General features: G+C 48.7%; 3 protein-coding genes across 34 annotated transcripts in view; 1 reads left to right on the top strand and 2 right to left on the bottom strand.

The window, feature by feature from the left end:
- The window catches only part of TTC21A (tetratricopeptide repeat domain 21A), a 31,107-nt gene extending 30,688 nt beyond the window's left edge, over nt 1-419 (bottom strand). For 14 of the 17 annotated variants that reach the window (XM_024244284.3, XM_063722122.1, XM_063722123.1 and 11 more), the window contains exon 1: nt 238-374. In XM_024244284.3, coding sequence (XP_024100052.2) covers nt 238-264 — 27 coding nt within the window. In that variant the 5' untranslated portion in view covers nt 265-374. Of the gene's footprint in view, nt 1-237 lie in introns of all 17 variants that reach the window. The other 3 variants (XM_063722129.1, XM_063722127.1, XM_024244283.3) reach the window with 2 other exon arrangements.
- GORASP1 (golgi reassembly stacking protein 1) lies at nt 241-11,727 on the top strand. 13 transcript variants are annotated; one of them, XR_002914339.3, is made up of 10 exons: nt 451-620; nt 4,541-4,621; nt 5,213-5,416; nt 7,030-7,116; nt 7,255-7,385; nt 7,615-7,828; nt 8,636-8,786; nt 9,246-9,398; nt 9,650-10,128; nt 11,008-11,727. XR_002914339.3 is itself a non-coding variant. In XM_024244285.3 (9 exons), exons 1-9 carry the CDS (start codon nt 558-560, stop codon nt 9,901-9,903), a joined length of 1,338 nt encoding a protein of 445 aa, XP_024100053.2. In that variant the 5' UTR covers nt 241-557; the 3' UTR covers nt 9,904-11,727. The 13 variants fall into 13 exon arrangements, 8 of the variants coding, with proteins under 8 accessions (XP_024100053.2, XP_054408256.2, XP_063578203.1 ...); XR_010139216.1 differs by having other exon boundaries at nt 461-620; nt 10,037-10,128; XR_010139214.1 differs by having other exon boundaries at nt 461-620; nt 7,255-7,344; nt 7,664-7,828.
- The window catches only part of WDR48 (WD repeat domain 48), a 43,871-nt gene continuing 34,347 nt past the window's right edge, over nt 11,728-21,251 (bottom strand). For 2 of the 4 annotated variants that reach the window (XM_054550278.2, XM_063721560.1), the window contains 5 exons: nt 20,140-20,245; nt 19,056-19,143; nt 16,686-16,762; nt 14,321-14,513; nt 11,728-13,743 (listed from right to left, as the gene is read on the bottom strand). In XM_054550278.2, the coding sequence (XP_054406253.1) occupies nt 13,648-13,743; nt 14,321-14,513; nt 16,686-16,762; nt 19,056-19,143; nt 20,140-20,245 (560 nt within the window). In that variant the 3' untranslated portion in view covers nt 11,728-13,647. 4 annotated transcript variants of the gene reach the window in all.

A 21,251-nucleotide genomic window follows, 5' to 3' on the forward strand; every position in this document is an offset into this window, starting at 1 on the left:
GATGGGATGCGCTGGTTTGGGGTAGATCAAGAACCGGGGATGCTAATTTGGGGCTCAGGGTGCGCAGAAGCCACCGGAGAAGACGCCCTTGCTAGGGAGAGTGGGGCAAGAAAAGGCAGGACCGCCTGATATAACTGAGGACAGCGAAAAGTGGCAGGAGAGTAGCAGGGCACGAGGTCTCTGGGTCAGGGGCGGGGAGTCACGAGGGAGCGGTCGGACAGCGCCCGGGCCACGCACCATAAGGGAGGAGTCATTGCTGCTCATCTCAGGCCGCTCGCGGCTCCGAGTCCAGGTCTGGTGGGGCGGTGCAGAGCGGGATTCCCGAGGCAGTCGTGGGCACTCTATCGCGGCGGGCGGTTGAAGGCGTTACAGCCCTTGGAAACCGAGCTGCTAGCCGGTTGCTAGGAGCGTCAGTGTCTGGAGTGGGAGGAACAAAACGCCCCACGTCACAAGGCGCAGGAATCGAGCGCCGAGAGAGCGAGTCGGTGCTACTGGCGCCGGGTCGGTCCGGGTAGGCGCAGCGGGACTGGACCTGGGTGCCGAGCGGAGCCGCTGCCATGGGCCTGGGCGTCAGCGCTGAGCAGCCCGCAGGCGGCGCCGAGGGCTTCCACCTCCACGGGGTGAGTTGCCGCCGCGGCGCCGGTGACCTTGGCGAGGCGCCCGCAACCCCGCGCCCGGGCGTCCGGTCGCCGGCTGGCTGGCGACTGCGGCGGGGTCCCGGCCCGAGTGTTTCCGCCTGGGTGGCGGGCGGTGCCCCCTGCCCGGTGGGAGCCGCCTGGGAGAGGCGGCCTCGCGGGACTCCCGGACCCTGGCTAGTCTGCGGCCGCGGTCGGGCCCAGCGCCCGCCCCAAGTGCCAGCAGTGCCGGAAGCGGAGCGTTTTCGTGGTCCGGCCGCCGGGAATGGCGCTCCTCCCGGATGAAGAATGCACCACTACCAGTCGGGAAGCACTCGTGCACTTAGCACACGTTTACGCTCGCCTGCCGCGGGCCGCTCTCTGTGCTGGGCCTGGGAAGAGAGTCAGCCACGCCGAGGACAGTCCCGGGGGCCGGGGTAACCGAGTGGACGCAGCTGCGGGGGAGCCCGTCGGCGCGCGTCCTGCCGGTCGTAGGGTCGTAAGGGCTTCCGAGGGTAGAGGACCGGTGCAACCAGCCACGGGATAGTGGGGAGCGGGAGGGCCGGGAGAGTGCTGCAGAATCCTCGAGGAGAGCGTTTGCAGCTGGGGAGTGTCCCAGCCTTTAAATGCCGCTACATGGAGGTCTGGGCGAGCAGGCTTCCGGAAAGTGGAGACGGAGTGGGGTTCCTAGAACGGAGTGTGCTGTGACGGTGAGGAGAGGGGCCCGCAGCCGGATGGAGATTTGTGCCTGCGGTGAGGGAAGGGCTATAATGTAGGTGAGAGGGGCTGGGGGCCTCTGACCCCGGAGCGCTGCAGGAAAGAGGCGTCCCTGCTCCTCCCTTTCCCCAGTGAAAGGCAGCTGGATGCAGAGATGAGTGGAGACAGGCAAGTTTGTCGGTTTGTGTGTTTTGAAGGTAGGGTCTGTTGCCAGCTAACCACATGAGAGGGCTAAAAGTTTCTTAACGTGAAAACCAGGCTGGCTTGGAGAACCCAGAGTTGACAGGATTTGTGCTTGGGAATGGGCTTTCTTATGGTGAGACACCAAATAGCAAGCGTGGACAGTGTAATGCATCCAGCCAGGAGCGTCTTCCAACAGGTTTGATTAAAGGCAAACGAACTCAGGATATTGGCAAGAGGAGGGGTGGGGCGATGATGGGAGCTTCGAAGACGGGAGGGGCCTGCCGAAGATGGAGAGGGCCAAATCGGAGAGGGACCAGGGATCAGAGGTTGTCAGTCACAAAAACATAGTTTTGAGCTCCTACTCTGGCAGGCAGAATTCTAAGGCTCTAGAAATAAAAGTGAACAGAACAAACATGGTCCCTGTTCTGGAGCTGACATTTGGATGATGGTAGGGAAAGAAGGGAAATGAAAAAATACATGGTAGGTGGTAATTACCCGTGATAAAAATAAAGCAGGTTAAGAGGATACAGAATGGTGAGTGGGTGCTGTTTTTGATAGAGTGGTCAAGAAGGGCCTCTTCTCAAGTCACATTAGAACAGATGCTTCTGAAGGAAGTAAAGAGTGGACAATACAGATATTTAGGGGAATAGTAGTATTCCAGGCAGAAGGACCAGCTTGTGCAGAGGCCCCGAGGTAGGTTGTGCTTGTGTGTTTAAGGAAATGCCAGGTGAGGCTGGTGTGCTTGGGTGGTGTGGCCAGTGTGAGGAGGAGACCAGAGCAGACCGTGTAGGACCTTGCCTGTTGTCCTGAAGATTTAAGATTTTATTCTGAGATGTAGAACCATCAGGAGGTTTTAAATGGAGGCGTGGCATGACCTACTTACATTTAACAACATTGAAGAACAGCTGTGCTGCATTCTAGAAATATTGGCACCTCGCTGTGTGCCCAATACTTTGGAGAAGTCGCTGCCCTCAGCGAGCTTAGAGTAGTGGCAGATTCACCAGGAAACAGCTGTTAGGAGAGGGCAGTGGTTAGGGGGAGGGCTCTGGGTTGGATTTCCTGGGGTCAAATTACTGAATTACTGAGTACTTGGTCTCATCTGTCATTTGAGGTTATTAAAAAGGTTAAATGATACATAAAGCAGGTGAGGTGGTGCCATCCCCTGGCACTCAGCCAACCAGCCCTTAGTAAGTGTAAGCTGTGATCACTGTGAGTTCCATTAGATTCCCTGATTGGGAAAGATAGGGTGGGAGCATGAGGAAAAGCAGCACTATAGGGCTGTGGGGCAGGCTGTGATGGGAGCCCCTGAGGGAGCTGGATGGCAGGCAGTGGTTTCTGCAGGGGGAGCAGTACAGTGGACAGCAACATAGATTATTTCAGCTGCAGAGCCATAGTGAGTGGTGATGAGGCCCCAGGTGAGAGAAGTGGAGTGTAGCCAAGCAGAGGACAAAGCCACAGGAGAGGGTGGTGGAAGTACTGGGTGGGTCAAGGAGGCCAGGCCTGGGGCCTGAGCCTCTGGACCTCATTCATGATGGAGAGCAGCTGACATGCAATACTGGGGAGTGGGGAGGGGAGTAGGCAGGCACCTGACGTGGAGTGATTTGGAAGTGGCCCTGATTAGGGAGGGGCACTGTCCCCAAGCTGTTCCTGAATAACTGTCTGTCCTGTGGTTTTCGAAAGATCCCCTCACCCCAAGGGTTAGAGGGCAGGGCCCAGAGCTCCCCTGCAGCGGGGCCTGGGAGCAGCTTGCCTACTGGGCCAGGCCAACTAGGGCCAGATCTGATTTCTGGGCCACACTCACTCCCTTTGGAAGCCATGGCAGCTTCTGGAGGTGATAAGGAGGGGCTCAGTTGGTGATGCTGCCAGAAGGGAATCCTAATTCCAGGGGCAAACTGGCCTTGATCTCAGCAGTTTGTTCTCAGCCTAGTCTTCATGAGCTCTCCTTCAGGTTGGGGAATCCAAAACTGGAGGGGCTGGTGTGTAGCAGGAGCCACGGGGCCTTTCCCATGAGGAGGCAGCAAGAGCCTAGGTCCTGTGCCCTCTGGGCTGGGTCTGGCCAGTGTCTACGCCAACAGGTCATCAAATGCCCGCAGCCAAAGACCTGAGGGTGTGGGCCCATCTTCGGGTCTAGGGCCTTGGGACAAAGTCTGCATTGTTTAAGCCAGGCTCTGTATATGGGGCTTTTGGGATGGATTTCTGCCACAGCCTGCAAAGCCTGGTTGTTGTGCTTTTGGAGGCAGCAGTGAGGTGGGGAGTTTAGGGAGGGGCAGGGAGCACCCTGGGAATGGGAATGCTTCCTGGAGGAGGTGTCCTGCACAGGCATGGAGGCTACACTATGAGGCTGGTAGGGCAGCTGAGCCACTAGGGGGCTCCTCAGTCCAGAGCCAGGCTGTGGGGATTGGCACTGCCCACTCACTGGGCTCCCTGGCTCAGGCCCAGTTCTACCCCTGGGGTCTGCTTCTCTGCCAGTGGCTTTCATTACCTGCTGGACTGAGCCTGGGTCTCCCACCCCAGAGGCTGGGGTGCAAGCTGGGATCTGGCTGCAAGCTGCCTTTCCCACTCCTCTTTCTGGGTACAGCCCTGGGTGTATCTTTCCCGAGGCCTGCCCACTTCCACTGCACATCAGGGCCCTCCCTTCTTGTCCAGTCTAAACCTTTCTGGTAAACCCTTTTGGCTTTCTGGCCAACCCTAACCCAGCCCTCTGGAGCAGCATTCCCACAGGCCTGGGCCAGCCTGTCTCCATATTGCCTCCTGGGAGCCCCTAAGGATGTCCTGGGCTGTGAGCCATTTCTGAAAGCATCTGTGGATCATAATCAGGAAGGAGTCATTTTCCTAAGAGGAAAATTTGTGCCCAGGAAGGTAGCAAGAGGCCATGGAGTGAACCTTGAGAATGTCCAGAACAGTTCATGCCAGACATGTGTTCTGGCTGGCACACTGGGAGTGCTGATGGTTCCTGAAATGGGGGAGAGGGCTACTTGGAGAGTCCCAGGGTTGGCACAGTGACTGTGGCCTTTGCTGTGGGACAGGTGCAGGAGAACTCCCCAGCCCAGCAGGCAGGCCTGGAGCCCTACTTTGACTTCATCATCACCATTGGGCACTCGAGGCTGGTGAGTTCCCCAACCTGCCTCTGCTTTGCTTGCTTATGTGTGTTTGTGTGTCTCCATCTGTCCCACAGGGGGCCCCAGTCTACCCTTCCCTCCCTTTTTTTCTAAAGGGAGTCCCAGCCCTGTCTCCCCTTCTTCCAGGGCTGTACTCAGAGCCTGACTGGGGCCATGCCCAATGCTTAGCTTCTGAGCTCTCTGGGGTGGACAGAGGACATATGGCCTCTTGGAGGTGGCCACAGGGCCCAAGGGGCCTGCCTCCTGGGGCATGAGGGATATGAGGGCCCTGGCCAAGGGGCAGTTCAGAGTGGGGCAGCACTGGAATGCTGTGGATCCGGGAGGCTTTTTGCTTGCTTTGTTTTTTCTGGCAGGCTGAGGAAGGTTTGGCAGTGCTTGGGGAAGGTGGGGGTCCCAGTGGCTGCAGGCTCAACCCTGGTCTGTGAACCTGGCCCATCCACTACCTTGGCCCATCCCCACAGTGACCCTGCTGAGGGCTGCTGCCCACTAAGGCCCTTGCCCCATCTCAGGCCCACACTTGTCTGAGGGTCCTAGCCTGGGCATGAGGTGGCCTTGGAGTCAGCCCCACTGCCCCCACAGAACAAGGAGAATGACACCCTGAAGGCACTACTGAAAGCCAATGTGGAGAAGCCCGTGAAGCTGGAGGTGTTCAATATGAAGACCATGAGGGTGCGCGAGGTGGAGGTGGTGCCCAGCAACATGTGGGGCGGCCAGGGCCTACTGGGTGCCAGCGTGCGCTTCTGCAGCTTCCGCAGGGCCAGTGAGCAGGTGTGGCATGTGCTGGTGAGTGTGGGGTATGGCAGGGCAGGGTGTGTCGGCAGGATGAGTTTACTGGGGCAGGTCTGGGTGTGGGCGGGGTGTGAGGGTGGGACACGCAGGAGTGGAGCAGGAGCCTTGGAGCAGTGGCCAGGGAAGACTGAGGGCAGGATGTGGTCTCGTTCCAGTGTCCCAGAGAGGGCAGCTCATTACTACATGAACAGTGTACCTTGCTTCCTGTTAGCCATGACTTTGGGTACTTTCTTACCTTCTATACCTAGGTTACTTAATTTGAAAGGTAGAAATATCATCTACTGGAATGGTGGTTGGACTGCTGGAATGCTGCTGCTTTTATTATTCTCTGTGTCTCTCCGTGTGTGTGTGCACACGCGCACACACACACACACACAACCATGTGTTGCATGACAACGTTTCAGTCAACCATGGACTGCATATACAATAGTGGTCCTATAAGATTATAATACCATATTTTTACTGTACCTGTTCTATGCCTGAATGTTTAGACACACAGATACTTAATTGTGTTACAGTTGCCTACAGTACCTCAGTATAGTAACATGCTGTGCAGGTTTGTAGCCTAGAAGCAATAGGCCATAGCATATACTCCAGGTGTGTAGTAGGCTATGTGTAGGTTAAGTTCACTCTATGATGTTTGCACAACAATGAAGTCAACTAACAATGCATTTCTCAGAATATATCCCTGTCATTAAGCAACGTGACTGTAAATATACTGTTTTTTCTGGTATATTGTTATATGATTAATCGATATCTTAACCTCAGTGACCAAGCTGTCATAGATGTTAGTCTGTCCACAGACACACATGCACACCCAACACCTGTGCCCATTGATGGCATCTAAGTTCTTGAATGCTCAGTCCTGTAGCCTGGTGGAAGAAGGGTGCTCTGAACTAGAAGTTGGCTGGTTTGTTTTCTAGCCACTTATTTTTCTCACTGACTTCTTGGGAGAGCCTGGCCAAGTTTCTCAACTTTCACAGCCTGCCTTAATCTGCCCATGAGGGAAAGGGGACTGATGATGCAAATTCCTTTGCATTTCCCAGGGAGACTGGGAGATTGGGAGTGGTGGAACTTTCCAAGGGAGAAAGGAATCCTTATTTGTACCCAGTTTTGCTCATTGCCCTCACCTCCAACCCCTAGGAGTCTTTAGCCACATGCCTGCAGCAGAAGCAGCAATGTAGTAGGTGCTCCTGTAGCCAAGGTGTGCTTTTATTCTTTTCGTATATTTATTTTTCTCAGTAACCCTATCATTAGGTACTGTGTATCTTACTTTTAATTGTGGGGAAACTGAGGCTAGGAGAGGTTCAATAATGTGTTTACAGTCATATAGCTGGGCAGCTGGAGCCAGGGGTTGAGCCCTGGGTCAGATTCCAGAGCCTGGTGCTGAGCCTTATCATGGTACTGCCCTCTGCTGGACAGGCTGTAGACCTGGGGGAGGTAGGGGAATGGAGGGGTGAAATGAGGGAGTATGGGCTTGAAGCCCTGCTTAGGGACAGAGGACAAGTGTCCCACTCACTACCTCAAGAGGCAGTTCCCCCTGCCCTTTCCCATCCCCTAACCCCACCTCTAGTAGCATGGCCAGTGGTTTGCGGTTCTTTCCCCAGGATGTGGAACCATCTTCACCTGCTGCCCTTGCCGGCCTGCGCCCCTACACAGACTATGTGGTTGGTTCGGACCAGATTCTCCAGGAGGTGAGGAACCTGCAACTTGCCCCTCCCCAGACCCTCTGGATGTGGTGTGAAGAGAAGGGTGCTGTCCATGAGAAGTGTCTGGTTTTGTTGAGGCTTTAGCCCTGGAAGCAGGCCTCAGGTGCTATGCATTTCTCACAGTCCGAGGACTTCTTTACGCTCATCGAGTCTCATGAGGGGAAGCCCTTGAAGCTGATGGTGTATAACTCCAAGTCAGACTCCTGCCGGGAGGTGACTGTAACTCCCAACGCAGCCTGGGGTGGAGAGGGCAGGTACTTCGTGGGGTTGGAGGGCTGCAGGGCCAGGTGGGTGGGGCCTGACCATTGGGCATGGACCTCAGAGTTCTATGGTGGAGATGGAGGAGGGTTGGGCCCTGGGCCCAGGGATCCTGAGGCTGACCAGTATTTCAGGCCCCCTTATTGCTGGTAGTAGGTGGGGATAGCAAAGGTAGGGAGCGCCGTGGGACAAGCCCCTGGATTGAATGTTTCTGGCCTTCGGCAGTCTGGGATGTGGCATTGGCTATGGGTATCTACACCGGATCCCAACTCAGCCCCCCAGCTACCACAAGCAGCCACCTGGTACCCCACCACCTTCTGCTTCACCACCTGGTGCCCCACCACCTGATGCCCCACCACCTGATGCCCTACCACCTGGACCCACCCCCGAGGACTCTCCTTCCCTGGAGACAGGTTCCAGGCAGAGTGACTACATGGAGGTATGTGGGGAGAATCTGCCAACTGGGAAGACAGAAGACTCTAGAGGCTGCCCTTGGGGAGCCAGCAGCAACCCTCACCAGGGGCCTGTGGGGCCTTTGTGATCTGAGAGGCCCATCTACTTCTGGGACCCAGTGGGAGCAGGCAGGCCATGCCTGGAGCAGTGAAACTCACTTTTGGCCTTCCTGCCCCTTGGGTCTAGAAGTGAGGGTGGAGGTGAAGCACCAGTTGTCATCTTCATTTCATGAGTGGGAAACTGAGGCTCAGAGATGGGTGCTTGCTGTGCCTGTGAGTTGTGGCAAAACTGGACAAAGGGCTAGGCCTTCAGAGCCACAGTTGGGATGGTTGTCTGGCCAAGTCTGCAGGGAAGTGCTGGCCCTGCCTTCACAGCTGATGAGTGGGTCCTCTGAGAGCACCTTTGGGCACTGGGCTGGTGCCTAGGGTCTAGGCCAGGGAGTATTCAAGGATGTTCTCCAGGTATGCCTGAATTCAAGGAAGCCCCTCTCTTCTAATGAGTCATTGATGGGGCAAAGGGAATGTGTCGGGGCCAGGTGGGCACCTGGGATTCCTTGTCTGAGTGCAAAGAGTGCTCCCTCTCAGTGCCAACACTGCAGGGAGGCCAGGCCAGGCCCCTCAGGCCTGACTTCCTATCACCAATAGAAGAAGGGGTGGCTTATTAAGGGCATTTCCTTCCTTCAGGCAGAGCAGTGCTCCTGGGACAAGTGGGGACTGGTGGTTAGGTTGGACTGCAAAATTCTTCACCTTGAGGCACTGTCCTGATTGTCCCCTTCCCATTTCTTCTTTCCTAGGCCCTGCTGCAGGCACCTGGCTCCTCCATGGAGGATCCCCTTCCTGGGCCTGGGAGTCCCAGCCACAGTGCTCCAGACCCTGATGGACTTCCCCATTTAATGGAGACTCCTCTTCAGCCCCCACCTCCAGTGCAGCGAGTTATGGACCCAGGTACTGGGCAGGCCCTGGAGAGGAGTGGGCCCCAGGCTTGGGGCTGGACTTTGGCAGCTATGTCAAAACTTTCCCCAGGCCCTGCTGACCCCTCATATCTCATGTACACCAGGATATTTAATAGTTGCATATCATCCAATCTAGTATACAGATGGGGAGTCTGTAGTCCAGAGAAGAGAGGTGGCCTCCTTCAGGTCACACAGCAAATTGGAGACAGAGCAGAGTCTAGGCCCACTGCCACTGTGCTATTCCCATGATGACCAACTCCAGGCCCCTTTCTTTCCTCAGAAACAGGCAGTGTGGGAACCTCTTTGAGGTTGGGTGAGGGGTATCACCAGGGGCTGAGGAGATTACAGTCTCACAGGCTGGGCCAGATGCCCTAGGCAAGGTGAGCCCAGGGTGCTGCTTTCCAGTAGTCAGGGTTTCTTGGTGGCAAATAACTGCACCACCCTCCCCTAGGTTTCCTGGACGTGTCGGGAATTTCCCTCTTGGACAACAGCAATGCCAGTGTGTGGCCCAGTCTGCCCTCTTCCACAGAACTGACCACCACAGCTGTCTCAACCTCAGGGCCAGAGGACATCTGCTCCAGCAGCAGTTCTCACAAGCGGGGTGGTGAGTGGCCATCACCTTCCGAAGTCCTCTGGGAAGGACCCCGGGTTGTTGGGAAGGCTGCCCTCAATTCCTCAGCTGGGCAGAAGTGGGCCATCGGGTTGATACAGCCACACCAAGGCATTTGTACACTCCATCTCCAATCCCCCATCAAACCTGGAGTGGCAATGGGGGGCGGTCAGTGGGGTTACTGGCCCTAAAACCATGGCCCTAGGTTCTTGCAGACCTCCTCAGCCTGATCTTCTGTGTTGCAGGTGAGGCTACATGGTCTGGGTCAGAGTTTGAGGTCTCCTTCCTGGACAGCCCAGGTGCCCAAGCCCAGGCGGACCACCTGCCTCAGCTGACTCTTCCTGACAGTCTCACCTCTGCAGCCTCACCAGAAGATGGGCTGTCCGCCGAGCTGCTTGAAGCTCAGGCTGAGGAGGAACCAGCAAGCACAGAGGGCCTAGATATTGGGACGGAGGCTGAGGGGCTGGCCAGCCAGGCCCAGATCTCTACTACAGAATAATACCCTGGGCTGTGACAAGGCCCCTGATGACATTTCATGAGGCCCAGATGTGGGCAGGCAGCCCAGGCTGCACTATGCAGTCAGCTCCATGCTGATTCTAGCCCTGTGCCTGATCCCAGCCCTATGTGTTCAGCTTTCTAGGCTGTAGCTCCAAGTGATGTGCAGGGACTTCTGCTGGCAGGGGGCTTCTGTGTCCACTCAGACTCTACTTCTAGTGTCCAAGAGGTAACCTCCCAGCATTTATCCTGCCTGATAGTCCTGGCTTTGGGGGTTTCAAGCAAGTCTTTCTGGGGTAGCAGAGGGCTGGGAGCAGCACCCCAAATTGTTTTATAGGAGCTGGGGTAGGAGAGGAGGGATTCTTTGCTGCTTTGGTGGGGCATGAGGCCTCAGTGGGTGGTGAGAGGGGGCCATGGGCCTTGTGGGAGGATATCTTTTGGCCGTGTGCCCTCAGGTCCAGTGCTTGGTCCTGCTCTGGTCACTGGGGCTGCCCAGGAGGCAGCAGGGTCTGGTCATAATCCAATGTGAAGATGAGGTGAGAAAGGAAGGGGTTGCTGTCCAGTGTTAGCCTGGTCGCTTTGATTCTTCCTGCACAGCTCAGGCCACCCCATCTGTACTGGAAGGGACCCTGGAGCCCTGGGACCACCCCCTTTCAAGTCTCAAACACTGAGTCCTCTGTCATGTGTCCTTGTCCCTAGGCTACAATGCTACACTTGGCTCAGGCTGGTCACCATGCTAGTCACAGGAGGGAGAGAGAGGCAGTGTACTTGCCCCCGGTTGGAAATTCTAGGCCCCTCAGCAGAGACCCATTTGTGCCCAGACCACAATATTTCTTCCTCCTCAGGGCCTACATGCCACAGACCTGTATCGCCAGTGGCAACTCCTGTTAGCTCCCAAACTTAAACAGTGATCTCTTCTAAATATACAAGGCATCTACCCAGCCCCAATAGTGAATAAAAGTCACAAATTTAAGTTCAACACCCTAAGCAATTTCTCAAAGCCAGTCTACCTGACTAGGTCTATCCACGCACGGTTCCCAACCCCAAGGGGGAATTAGGGGAATAGATTAAGAGTAAGTAAAGACCCTTTTGTTCTTTCCTGTTGTAGGGGAGGAAGCTGTTCTTCCCACCCCAGGTGCCTTTGGAGGTTAAGGCTAGGTTAGGCCCTGCACTCCATCTGGAGACGGCCCCTCATCACCTGAAGTCCTCTGCTGTGTTGACTGGACCCTCACTTCCCACATTGCTAATTACTATGAAAGCTGCCTCTGGCCTCATCATCTAGCCTGTGCCTAGTTGAAAGTCTCACCTTTACAGGATCATTTGTAATGCTGGTGTACATGCAGGGAACTCACAAGCTGTGTCAGGTATGCAGGACAAGGAATGTCTGCTCTGGGGGGCATAGACCAACTATATGGAGGGAGGGTCCCAAATCAGCAAACCCTTCATTTAAAGCAAACCCTTGTCAAGCCTACCAGAGCAGCTGATATGTGTGCATAACAGGGAGGCACTGTGTCCTGGATCGTCTGGGAGCCCAATGTCAAGTCTGCAGGAATGCAGGAAGTAGAACAGAATTGCCACAGGACTCTTCTGGGGCCAGCTTCCCTTAACTCTGTAGTCTGGCAGTCTGACCCAAAGCTGCCCTCACCCGAAGGTTCTGGCTCTTCCCTCCCTCACTTTTACTTTCCCTTCCCCCATAAGTTGGAGGATAAAATGGGTATCAATGCTAATATTTCCAGGGAGAACATGAAACCAGAGGTTTCTTTCTTTCTCTGTAATCTGCTATGAAAGAAAATAACAAATGAAAATAAATGTGTACTACACTTTGAAATATTTTAACTAAAGCCTTTATTCTATACAACTGTGAAATACAGATTTTTACCCTTTTGTCATTGCAGACTCAGATTTTCTGGAAACTGTATTACGGTTTGACTGGAGGGGAAAGAAATACAATCATGCTGGGGGTCAGATCGATGACAGGAGGGGAATGCAGCCACCCAAGGCTTAGCACACAGGGCAAAATGACCCAGCAAAACCCATTTCTTTGCTCAAAGGCCCCTCGGGCAAACACAACTGAGGGCTGGTAAATAATTTTTTTTTTTTTTTTTTGCCATTAATTCACAACTATTGCTAAAAAATGTGCACCAAAAGCGCACTGTTGTATCCAACAGATAGAAAGGACTTTTAAGAAAAAGAAGCTGGTTGCTCTCTGAGGAAGGGAGAAAGACCATTTCAACTTATTAGAAATGTGGCCACGTCTTTGCTCACTTCTTCAAAGTGCAGGTGACAATGGCCTGTCCAGTTTCCAAAGGAAGCTGACTAGCAGTGAGGGAACCCTGTCTCTGCAGTTGTGCGATCAGAGTATCTTAAATAGTAAGGTATGGACTTAGGCCTATCAGCTGCCACCAGCCGAACCTGTGAAGATGTAGAAAAGAAAAAAACCTTCCCTGCCTCCCTCCCTAGTCCCTGCTATGGTGGAGGCAGGCCACACACAAGCTAGGGAGGCAACTGGACTGGAATCAACTGCCCTCTGAAGGCACTTGTGCTTCTGGCTTCATACAGGAGGCTTGTCTTACAGTTTTATGGCGGTGGACCATTGATTTACTCTGAATACAAATGACCTTGGGGAGAATCCAAAGTATTTTCTGCCAAAAGTTGAAGTGTTTATCCCCAATAAGTTACATTCTATACAAGATCCAAATGATTCTATGAAAGTGTTAGATTGTTAGAACAGTGAAAAGATCTGGATACAGGTACAACAAAAACCTGCATATAAAACTTTGGAAAAACAAATATGTATACTTCCAGGATATGAATATCAAATTAACTCACTATGATCTCCCTTTATTCTGATAACCATAAATTTTAGGTAACATTTGAATGAAACTGAAATTTCATCATGGTCTTAAGTTTTGATGGTGTCATGCTGCTCATCCACAGCAAGAACCTGTGGTCTCAGCTCGCTTTGTTTAAATAAAACTGGACACAGTGGAGGAAGGAGTGAAACGGCTGCACCTCCCTGGGGTTGCCACAAAGCCAGGACATCATGGGAGGTGCAGCATCGCTAGGCACGGGCTGCACAAACTCTGGCCCAGCAGTCCAAGTGCTATGATCCAGCACCTGGAATTTCAACAGATCTTCCTACAAGAACACATCTGAGATGCAATATTAAAAACAAGCCCAACATTAATCTTTTATTACGAAATGGGCTGGTTCTCAAATTGTGCAACAGCAAATTCCCATTAAAAATAACTGTCTTAAACGGTGAAAACAATTTGATTTTTTTATATGACAAACTTGGAAAAAGCCTTCATATCTATTGCATGAATGGAATATACTCTTTTAGAAAAGCTACAGAGTGTGTGGGTTTGAAGGTGAAACAGACAGTTGTGGCCCGACCGAGGTGTCTCTGACAAGTGCTAACGGACAGATAAGGTCCTTTGAAACAAAAGGAGGAAGCAAAGTCTGCACTGGCCTGTTGTCAGTCTTCTGTACATCTCGAAAGGCATAGTCTGCTTGGGGCTCTTCTGCTCTTGCACTCTGCTTCCCTGGGGACAGCTTAATCTACACATGGAGACTGGTTTCTATATTACATCTCGATTAGTCACTTCAATTGAAAGATAATCTCGGTCCATACCAAATCAGCCGTTAGAAGTCTTGCTCCCGTTGGGGCTCAGTGGGCTCCCTGGGACTACTCTTGGGGCCACAGAGGAAGGTCATAAATGAATACCCAGGAGCATTAGCCCACCCTTCACGTGGACTTCTGACGGTAATGGAGGGTGAGGTCTCCACCGCTCTTCCATATGAAGTGTTTCACTGTTCGAAGGTCCATATTTGGATCCAAAACCTGAATAGCGAAAATTAAATTTAAAAATTTCAAAGTCTCTAATATCTAAAACCTTTATCATTAACTCAGGGACTCTCATCAGGTGATCCAGCTTGCTCACTCCTCCCCTATGCCTGGTATCCAATTCTTGCTGTCACGGCTTCCATGCATGCGGGAATGAAATTGAGCTTAGTGAGATGTACATCTTTTGTGACTATGCCAGAAACACCAGGCCATCTTTCAGCCATTCCTCTGAGGATACGTTTTGAGGGCATCTTGATTTAAAAAACAGTTCTGCCATTTCTCCACACACCTTCACTCTAAATCATAAACTAACATGGCATATGCTGCTTTGCAAATCAAGAAGACCATGTGCCTTGTCAGAAAAAAAAGCTACCAACATATCCACATTTGCCTATGTATCCCTTCTCTGAAAATCTCCCCAGCAGTAAAGAGGAGCTTTAGGGTGAGCTTTAGGTGGGAGAGGCCCAGGGCTCCTTAGAGCCCCTCTAAAACTAGAAGCCCCCCACCCAAAGGCATGTAACTATGAGCACCCGCACTGGAAAAATTGGGGCTGTACGTCCTCAAGTCCACTTACCTGGTCCTGGCACAAAAGTTCAATTTTCTCCTCTGCCAACACAGCAATATCTTCTTCTTTTTCCTGTTCTCCTGGTTTTTCATTATTAGAAGAGCTAGTGGTTTGAGACTCATTATCCAAGTTGATAATTTTTTCATAAACATGTTCCATAACTTTTCGGACTTGGAGCATGTCACTAGCAGAGAGTCTATCTCTGTAAAAAAGCAATGGCATATTGTGACATCAGGGAAATCACTCGATATTATTTCTTCCATATTATTTTTCTTTGATGCAAACATTTTATAAAGATGAAAAATAAACCAATAAATGTTTTTAGTCATTACCTTAATCCATTTTTAGAGCTGCCAAAAGATTTTCTACAGTGTCCTTCTAAGATACAGTTTATGTACAACTAAATGAGATTAATACTGTTCTTAAAACTTACATATACAGGCCAGGCGTGGTGGCTCACACCTATAATCCCAGCACTTTGGGTGGCCCAAGGCAGATGGATCACTTCAGATCAGGAGTTCAAGACCAGCCTGGCTAACCAACATGGTGAAACCCTGTCTCTACTAAAATACAAAAAATTAGCTGGGCATGGTGGTGCATGCCTGTAATTCCAGCTACTCAGGGTGCAGAGGCTGCAGTGAGCCAAGATCACGCCACTGCACTCTAGCCTGGGTGACAGAGCGAGACTCCATCTCAGAAAAACAAACAAAAACACTTACATATACATACATAGTAGCCTTCTGGGTTTTATTCCCTTGAATACTTTCCCAGAACCCGGGCAAACTAAATAATTCTGGAAAGGCAGGCAGCTCCCAGTGCTTATTACCAGGGTCTGACACCCTTAGTGCTCAATTTTCCCTGGGCGCTCTCTCCTCCCCACTGCCATGCCTTCAACTAGCACCTGTGAGCAGACAATGCCTGAGTCTAGACCTTGAGTCTCAACCTTCTGTTCTAAACCACAAACCCAACAGCTGGTTGGGTATCTTCAGTTGGATGTCCTATAGGCACCTCAAACTCTGTATGTCCCAAACCAGACTCATCAACACCCTACTTCTGTATCTCTGATAACAGTCAATAACTATTACACCAAAAAACTAAGGCTTATGCTCTGAAAATCATTTGAACTTCAGTTGTTAAATCTATCTGAAGTGATGTCTAGCACTCACTTTAAAATAATTGTGTGTGTGTGTGTGTGTGCAGAGAGAGGTGGGTGGGAGGGCAGGCAGAGGTATAGGTGAAGCAAAATGTTTAGCAAGGTATTGATAATTACTGAAGCTATCTGATGGGACGATAGGGGCTCACTAGCTTCTTTCTATATAAGTTTGGAAATCTCTGTAATAAAAAGGTTTAAAAATTTTTTTATTTTATTTGCTAGAATATACATATTATTCATAGTTTAGCATCCCATTACTACACTACTAAAATTATTCTCTTGGGTTTCCCTGGACCATATCCCACACTGGCTCAAAAGTTTCTGGTGTTTAGTCACTGCACGCTCTATGGCTTGGCATTCAAATCCAACATCAACAAAACCTTTAACCGCCTTTCCAATTTACCTCCTAATATCCCCCTGCTGCCCCTGCATCCCATGCTGCAGGTGCATGGGTCCTCACGTTACTTTCCACTATCTTATGCATGCTCCCACTTCCACATCCCTGATCACACTGTGTCCTGGACTTGGAATATCTATCTTTTGAAGTTCTACCAATCATTACATGTCCAACTCAAATTCCATGTCCTTCAAGAAGCCTTTCTGGGAAGCTCCAGCCAAAAGCTCATTTATTTCTCTCACTCTCATTATTCCTTAAGTATCCATAAAAGCAACGATTATATACAGGTTGGGTCCTAAACTGTGAATTAAGGCAACAGACAAAATGTGTGTTTTATTTATCATTTTTTTCTTAGAGACAGGGTCTCTCTTTGTTGCCCAAGCTGGAGTGCAGTAGCATGATCTTTGCTCACTGCAGCCTCAAACTTCTGATGATCCTCCTGCCTTAGCCTCCTGGCTAGCCTGGACTACAAGCGTGTGCTCCCATGCCCAGCTAATTGTTTTACTTAAATCTTTTGTAGAGACGGGGGTCTCACTATGTTGCTCAGGCTGGTCTCAAACTCCTGGCCTCAGTTAATCCTCCCACCTCACCCTCCCAAAGTGTTGGGATTATGGGTGTGAGCCACTGTACCTGGCCTTATTTATTTTTGAATACCTGTAGTCGGCCAAAGTTGGTACCTGGTAAGTGGTTTAATTGTATAAACTTTGAATATTATAAAATCAGCCTTAGATCTGGTATTTGCTTCCTTTGCTATAAAAGCAATCGTAAGGAAAAGGAATTCTCTCTAGTAGTTAATTAGATCAAGAAACCATATATTTACTTACTTTTTTAAGGTTTTTGCTCCTGAAGATGCATGAGGTTGGAGGTAGAAAGGAATTTTGTTGAATTTGGGCATATTTTTCTGAAACAGTAAAAGTTAAAAAGGTATAATAGTTTCTATTAGTTGATAAATGAAAATAATGTCAATAGGAAAACATGACTTGCAAGTAATAATTATCTTACAATTAAAAGTGACTTTCTATGAAATGTATAGTAAGCTATCAAATTACCTAAGTCAGCCTTCGAGAAAATTCATCAGAAAAATATATGTAACATTAGAGGTAATATGAAATTGTAGCATGGCTCTTCTTAGATAACAGTACAAGGTATTAAAGGGAAACAAACTTTAATTTTTTAAGCTATACAAACCAAAATCTCAATTCTACATTAAAATATTGGAGCTGATACCTAAAGGCCCAAACAAAAACTAAGTGTCTTGAGAGAAACACACAGCATTCACCTTTGAGCAAAGCCACACATTCTGTGCTGGTGAGGCCCATCATCCAGCTGAAAAGGCCAATCAAAGTCCTCCCATTTTCTTTCCCTCTGACATCAGAGTGAGGTCTGAGGTGTTAAGAAAGAGTGGAAACTTCAGCCAAGAACCCAGATGTCTACCATGAAGTAAACCACATTCTTAGATGAAGCATAAAATTACGTGGTCATCGTTTCTCAGGGTATTAATCCCCTCCAAGCCTCCATGTCACATCCTGTCTGGATGTCTCCTCTCAAGAATAAGCCACAGGGCTAAAGTCAGCAATGCGTCCCAGGTGAGTTTCACACTCAAAGAAATTAGTGGCTTATGGGGGTGCTCGGGCATAGAGAAGACCATGGAATATCCATCAGGTGTCACAATGGCTTTAAGTCTTAGAGGTATATCCAGGACAGAAAATAAAGTTTCTGAAGGTTCTAAAGATTAAATTCCTTTTCATATGGCTTTAGAAAGATACAAAATAGATCAACAGTACATAAGAGAGTCCAGAAACAGACCCATGTGTATACAGAAATTTAGGACATGATAAACATAGCATCCCAGATTAGTGGAAAAAGGACAGATTTTCAATAAATTGTGCTTGCACACTAGCTGTCCCTTTGGAAAAAGTCAGAATCCTACTTCACACCAAACAGAAGACTAAATTCTAATAGGTTAGAGAGCTAGACATAATTATCATAAAAGAACTAGAAGAGAATATAGGAGAATATTTTTGTTACTTTGGAGTAGGAAATACCTAAACAAGACATGAAACTAAGAGTCATCAAGGATCAATTTGATTATATAAAAAGTAAAACTTTTCACCTGGCAAAAGGAACAAAGTGAAAATTTAATTGAGAGACACAGATAATAGTTAAAGGGTTAATATTCAATATAAACAACCACCCCACAAATCAGTAAGAAAAACGACCCAATAGAAAAATGGGTAAAGAATACAAACAGGTAATTCACAGAAGAAAAACAAATGGTCAATATGAAAAGATGCTTAACCTCACTATTAATTTGTTTTTAATCCACATAAAAATAATGAGATACTATTTGCCTATTTTTTTAGCAAAGATCAAAAGTATCCAGTGTTGGTGCAGGTGTGGGGAAATGGGCACTCATACACTGTTGGTGAGAATGTAAACTACTACAGCCTTTGTGGCAGGCAATTTGGCAGTATCTATCAAAATTTAAAGTGTGCATACCCTTGGATCCAGCAATTCCACTTCTAGGAATTTATCCTAAAAAGCACACAAAGATATATGTACAAGGATGTTCACTGCAGCACTGTTTGTAATAGAAAACATTGGAAACAACCTAAATGTCCATTAATAGGGGACTGATTAAATAAATTATGGTACATTTATATAGTAGAATCTTACACAGTCATTAAAAAGGAATGATTCACATGTACAGACATGAAAAGATGTCCAGGATACATTTTTTTAGGTGAAAAAAAAGTTGCAGAACAGTATAAGAGATTTTGTACAATATAAAATGAACTGTAGACACATCTATGTACACAAATAATATATGCTTGTATGCAAAGAAAAAAAGTACCGAAGACTATGTATTAATTTATTAATAGTTGTTACTTCTGGGAGGAAGGATAGGGAGTGAATGGGCAAGAATGAATGCTTGGGGAAGAGATGAGAGCTTCATTCATTTATTATTTTATTGAATAAGCATATATTATTTTTATAATTAAAAACCAACAAAGCTAGATATATAAATAATTACCAGTACTATTTCTGCAACTTTGGAATTGCAAGGAAGCAGATGGGGATTCCACTTGGGAGTCTAGTTTTATTAAGGTTTAAAATTATAATGTCTAAAGCAGTTCTTAATTTCATGAGTTGCAAAAAAATAAAAGAGCAAAGTGGGAGTGGAGGATACTTACATCCACAGTGATGTCAATTACCCATTGTGGCACTGTTTCATTAAGAAGCATAGACTCAGTCTCACCACCGGAATCTCGGCAGAGCAGCCTAAACATAAACCATCAAGTAGTAAGTAACCCAACAAGCACAGATGTCAAAATCACTGTCAACAAATATTAGCGGGAGGAACCCTCATGGTTTTCATGTAGGATAACCCCCACTTGACAGCTGAGGAAATAAAGTACAGCCTGGAAGAATGACTCACTCAGCTAAAAGGGAAAGCAGGCCCTAAAATCAGGCCCCCAGATTCCAAGGCCAGGCATACACTACAGCTGCTTCTTGGAGTCCTTGGGTGACGATAGGAAACCTGGGTGCAAGCAAAGCACTCAGTAAAGGTCCCCAGCTAGCGCCACAGTGCATGGCAGAGACTTTCACAGGCAGTGGAAGTCAAAATATTTCTGGTAACCACTCAGGAAACTATCAGAAAGATAGATAATCCTGCACTCAAGAATAAGACAAGCATGTCTTATTCTTTCTTTCTTCTGGCACCTATAGACTAGTAAGCTCTACCCCGGCTCTACCAGGACCTTGCTGGCAACTTGGAGGTGAATCAGTCCAGCCCTTCCCTGAAGGGCCCCACACATAACTGTCTGGCACCCCAGGCAGTGTCAGTGTCAGCCTCAACAGTTCCCAGGAGCAGCCCAGCTCATCTTGGCTGGACCAGCCTAAGGAAAGTAATGTAATGTACTCTGAAGCTCTTCTGTGGGCAGGGAATTCTAGTGGTATCATCTGTTGCTTGACCCTTGCAGTCACACGGGCAAAGTGAAGGAAAGTGAGAATTTCCTACAGAAACGAATAGAGAAGCTGCTTCAAGGCAAAGTATTCTACCTGATTCTAACACGAGAGTTTCTCCTCCCAATTAGAATGTGGTCTAACAGCAGCAGACATTTCACTATCTCATGGACATGGGATGCTTCCAATCCCTGGCATCCCTAGAATTTAATAATAAACTATTTCTAATATCGAAATACTGAGTTTGAGTCGACACTTCTTAGCAAATGGGATACCTTCTCAGGCAGAACCTCTGGTCTTTTTTACCCATACCTGAACAGTGTGCGACCTCCAGCTTCACCAAAGATCACGGGTGTGTGGGGGGGCACTTGAAAATATCCATTTCCCTTCTGCACTCGGTTCTCCTGCTCCCCATTTACTAGGAAAAGATGCAGGTGGTGTTAATATCAAAGTTAGTGCTAAAAACACAGATTCTAAACATTTTACTCCCACAAGCTTCAAACATTGCAAGATTAAATTCAAATGTCCTCTAAGTCCACCAGAGTTAGAAATAAAGGTTAAAAACAAGTTAAATTTCTGAAAATAAGAAACACAGCAACTTGTGGTATATTTCATGAAAAAAAATGACTGTATTTTAGAGGATTTTAATAAAAGAGATTAATGTTTGAGATTCAGAACAAAAACATAACTAGCTACTTCAGCCACAAGGAAGTCTAGGACAGCCTGTATATAAACGATGATCTAGGGTTTTTTTGTTTTTGTTTTTGTTTTTTTGTAGAACAAGCTCAGAAAAATTTCTTGAGGAAAAAAAAATTACATTTAATGGCAACCATAACTAAAGACAGAAGCATTTGTGAAAAAATCCTCAAGGAGTCCACAATTTTGCTTTTATTGTTCTCTGCAGATTTCCTTTCCACTGCTGTTTTTTCTGAGACAGGGTCTCATTCTGTTGCCCAGGCTGGAGTGCAGTGGCGTGATCACAGATCATTGCAGCCTCAACCTCCCCTGGCTCAAGTGATCCTCCCACCTCAGCCTCCTGAATAGCTGGAACTATAGGCACACACCACCACACCTGGCTAATTGTTTACATTTCTTGTAGGGACAGGGTCTTGCTATACTGCCCAGCATGGTTTCAAACTCCTGGTTTCAAGGCTGCTTGGCAGGGCAGCCTAAACATAAGCCATCAAGTAGTAAATAACCCAACAAGCACAGACGTCAAAATCACTGTCAACAAATATTAGAGGCCTCCCAAAGCACTGGGATTACAGGTGTGAGCCACCACGCCTAGCTCCATTCTGCTTTCTTCATAAACTTTTGACCCAGCACAGGTGATACCAACTCAAGTGCCAATTCATTCATGACACTTTCCTCATCAAACTGGAAGCATCTGACCCCCTGAAATCCTATGGCATTTGTGGAACCTC

This window comes from Pongo abelii, chromosome 2 (genome assembly GCF_028885655.2).
Source record: "Pongo abelii isolate AG06213 chromosome 2, NHGRI_mPonAbe1-v2.0_pri, whole genome shotgun sequence".
Lineage (NCBI taxonomy): Eukaryota > Metazoa > Chordata > Mammalia > Primates > Hominidae > Pongo > Pongo abelii.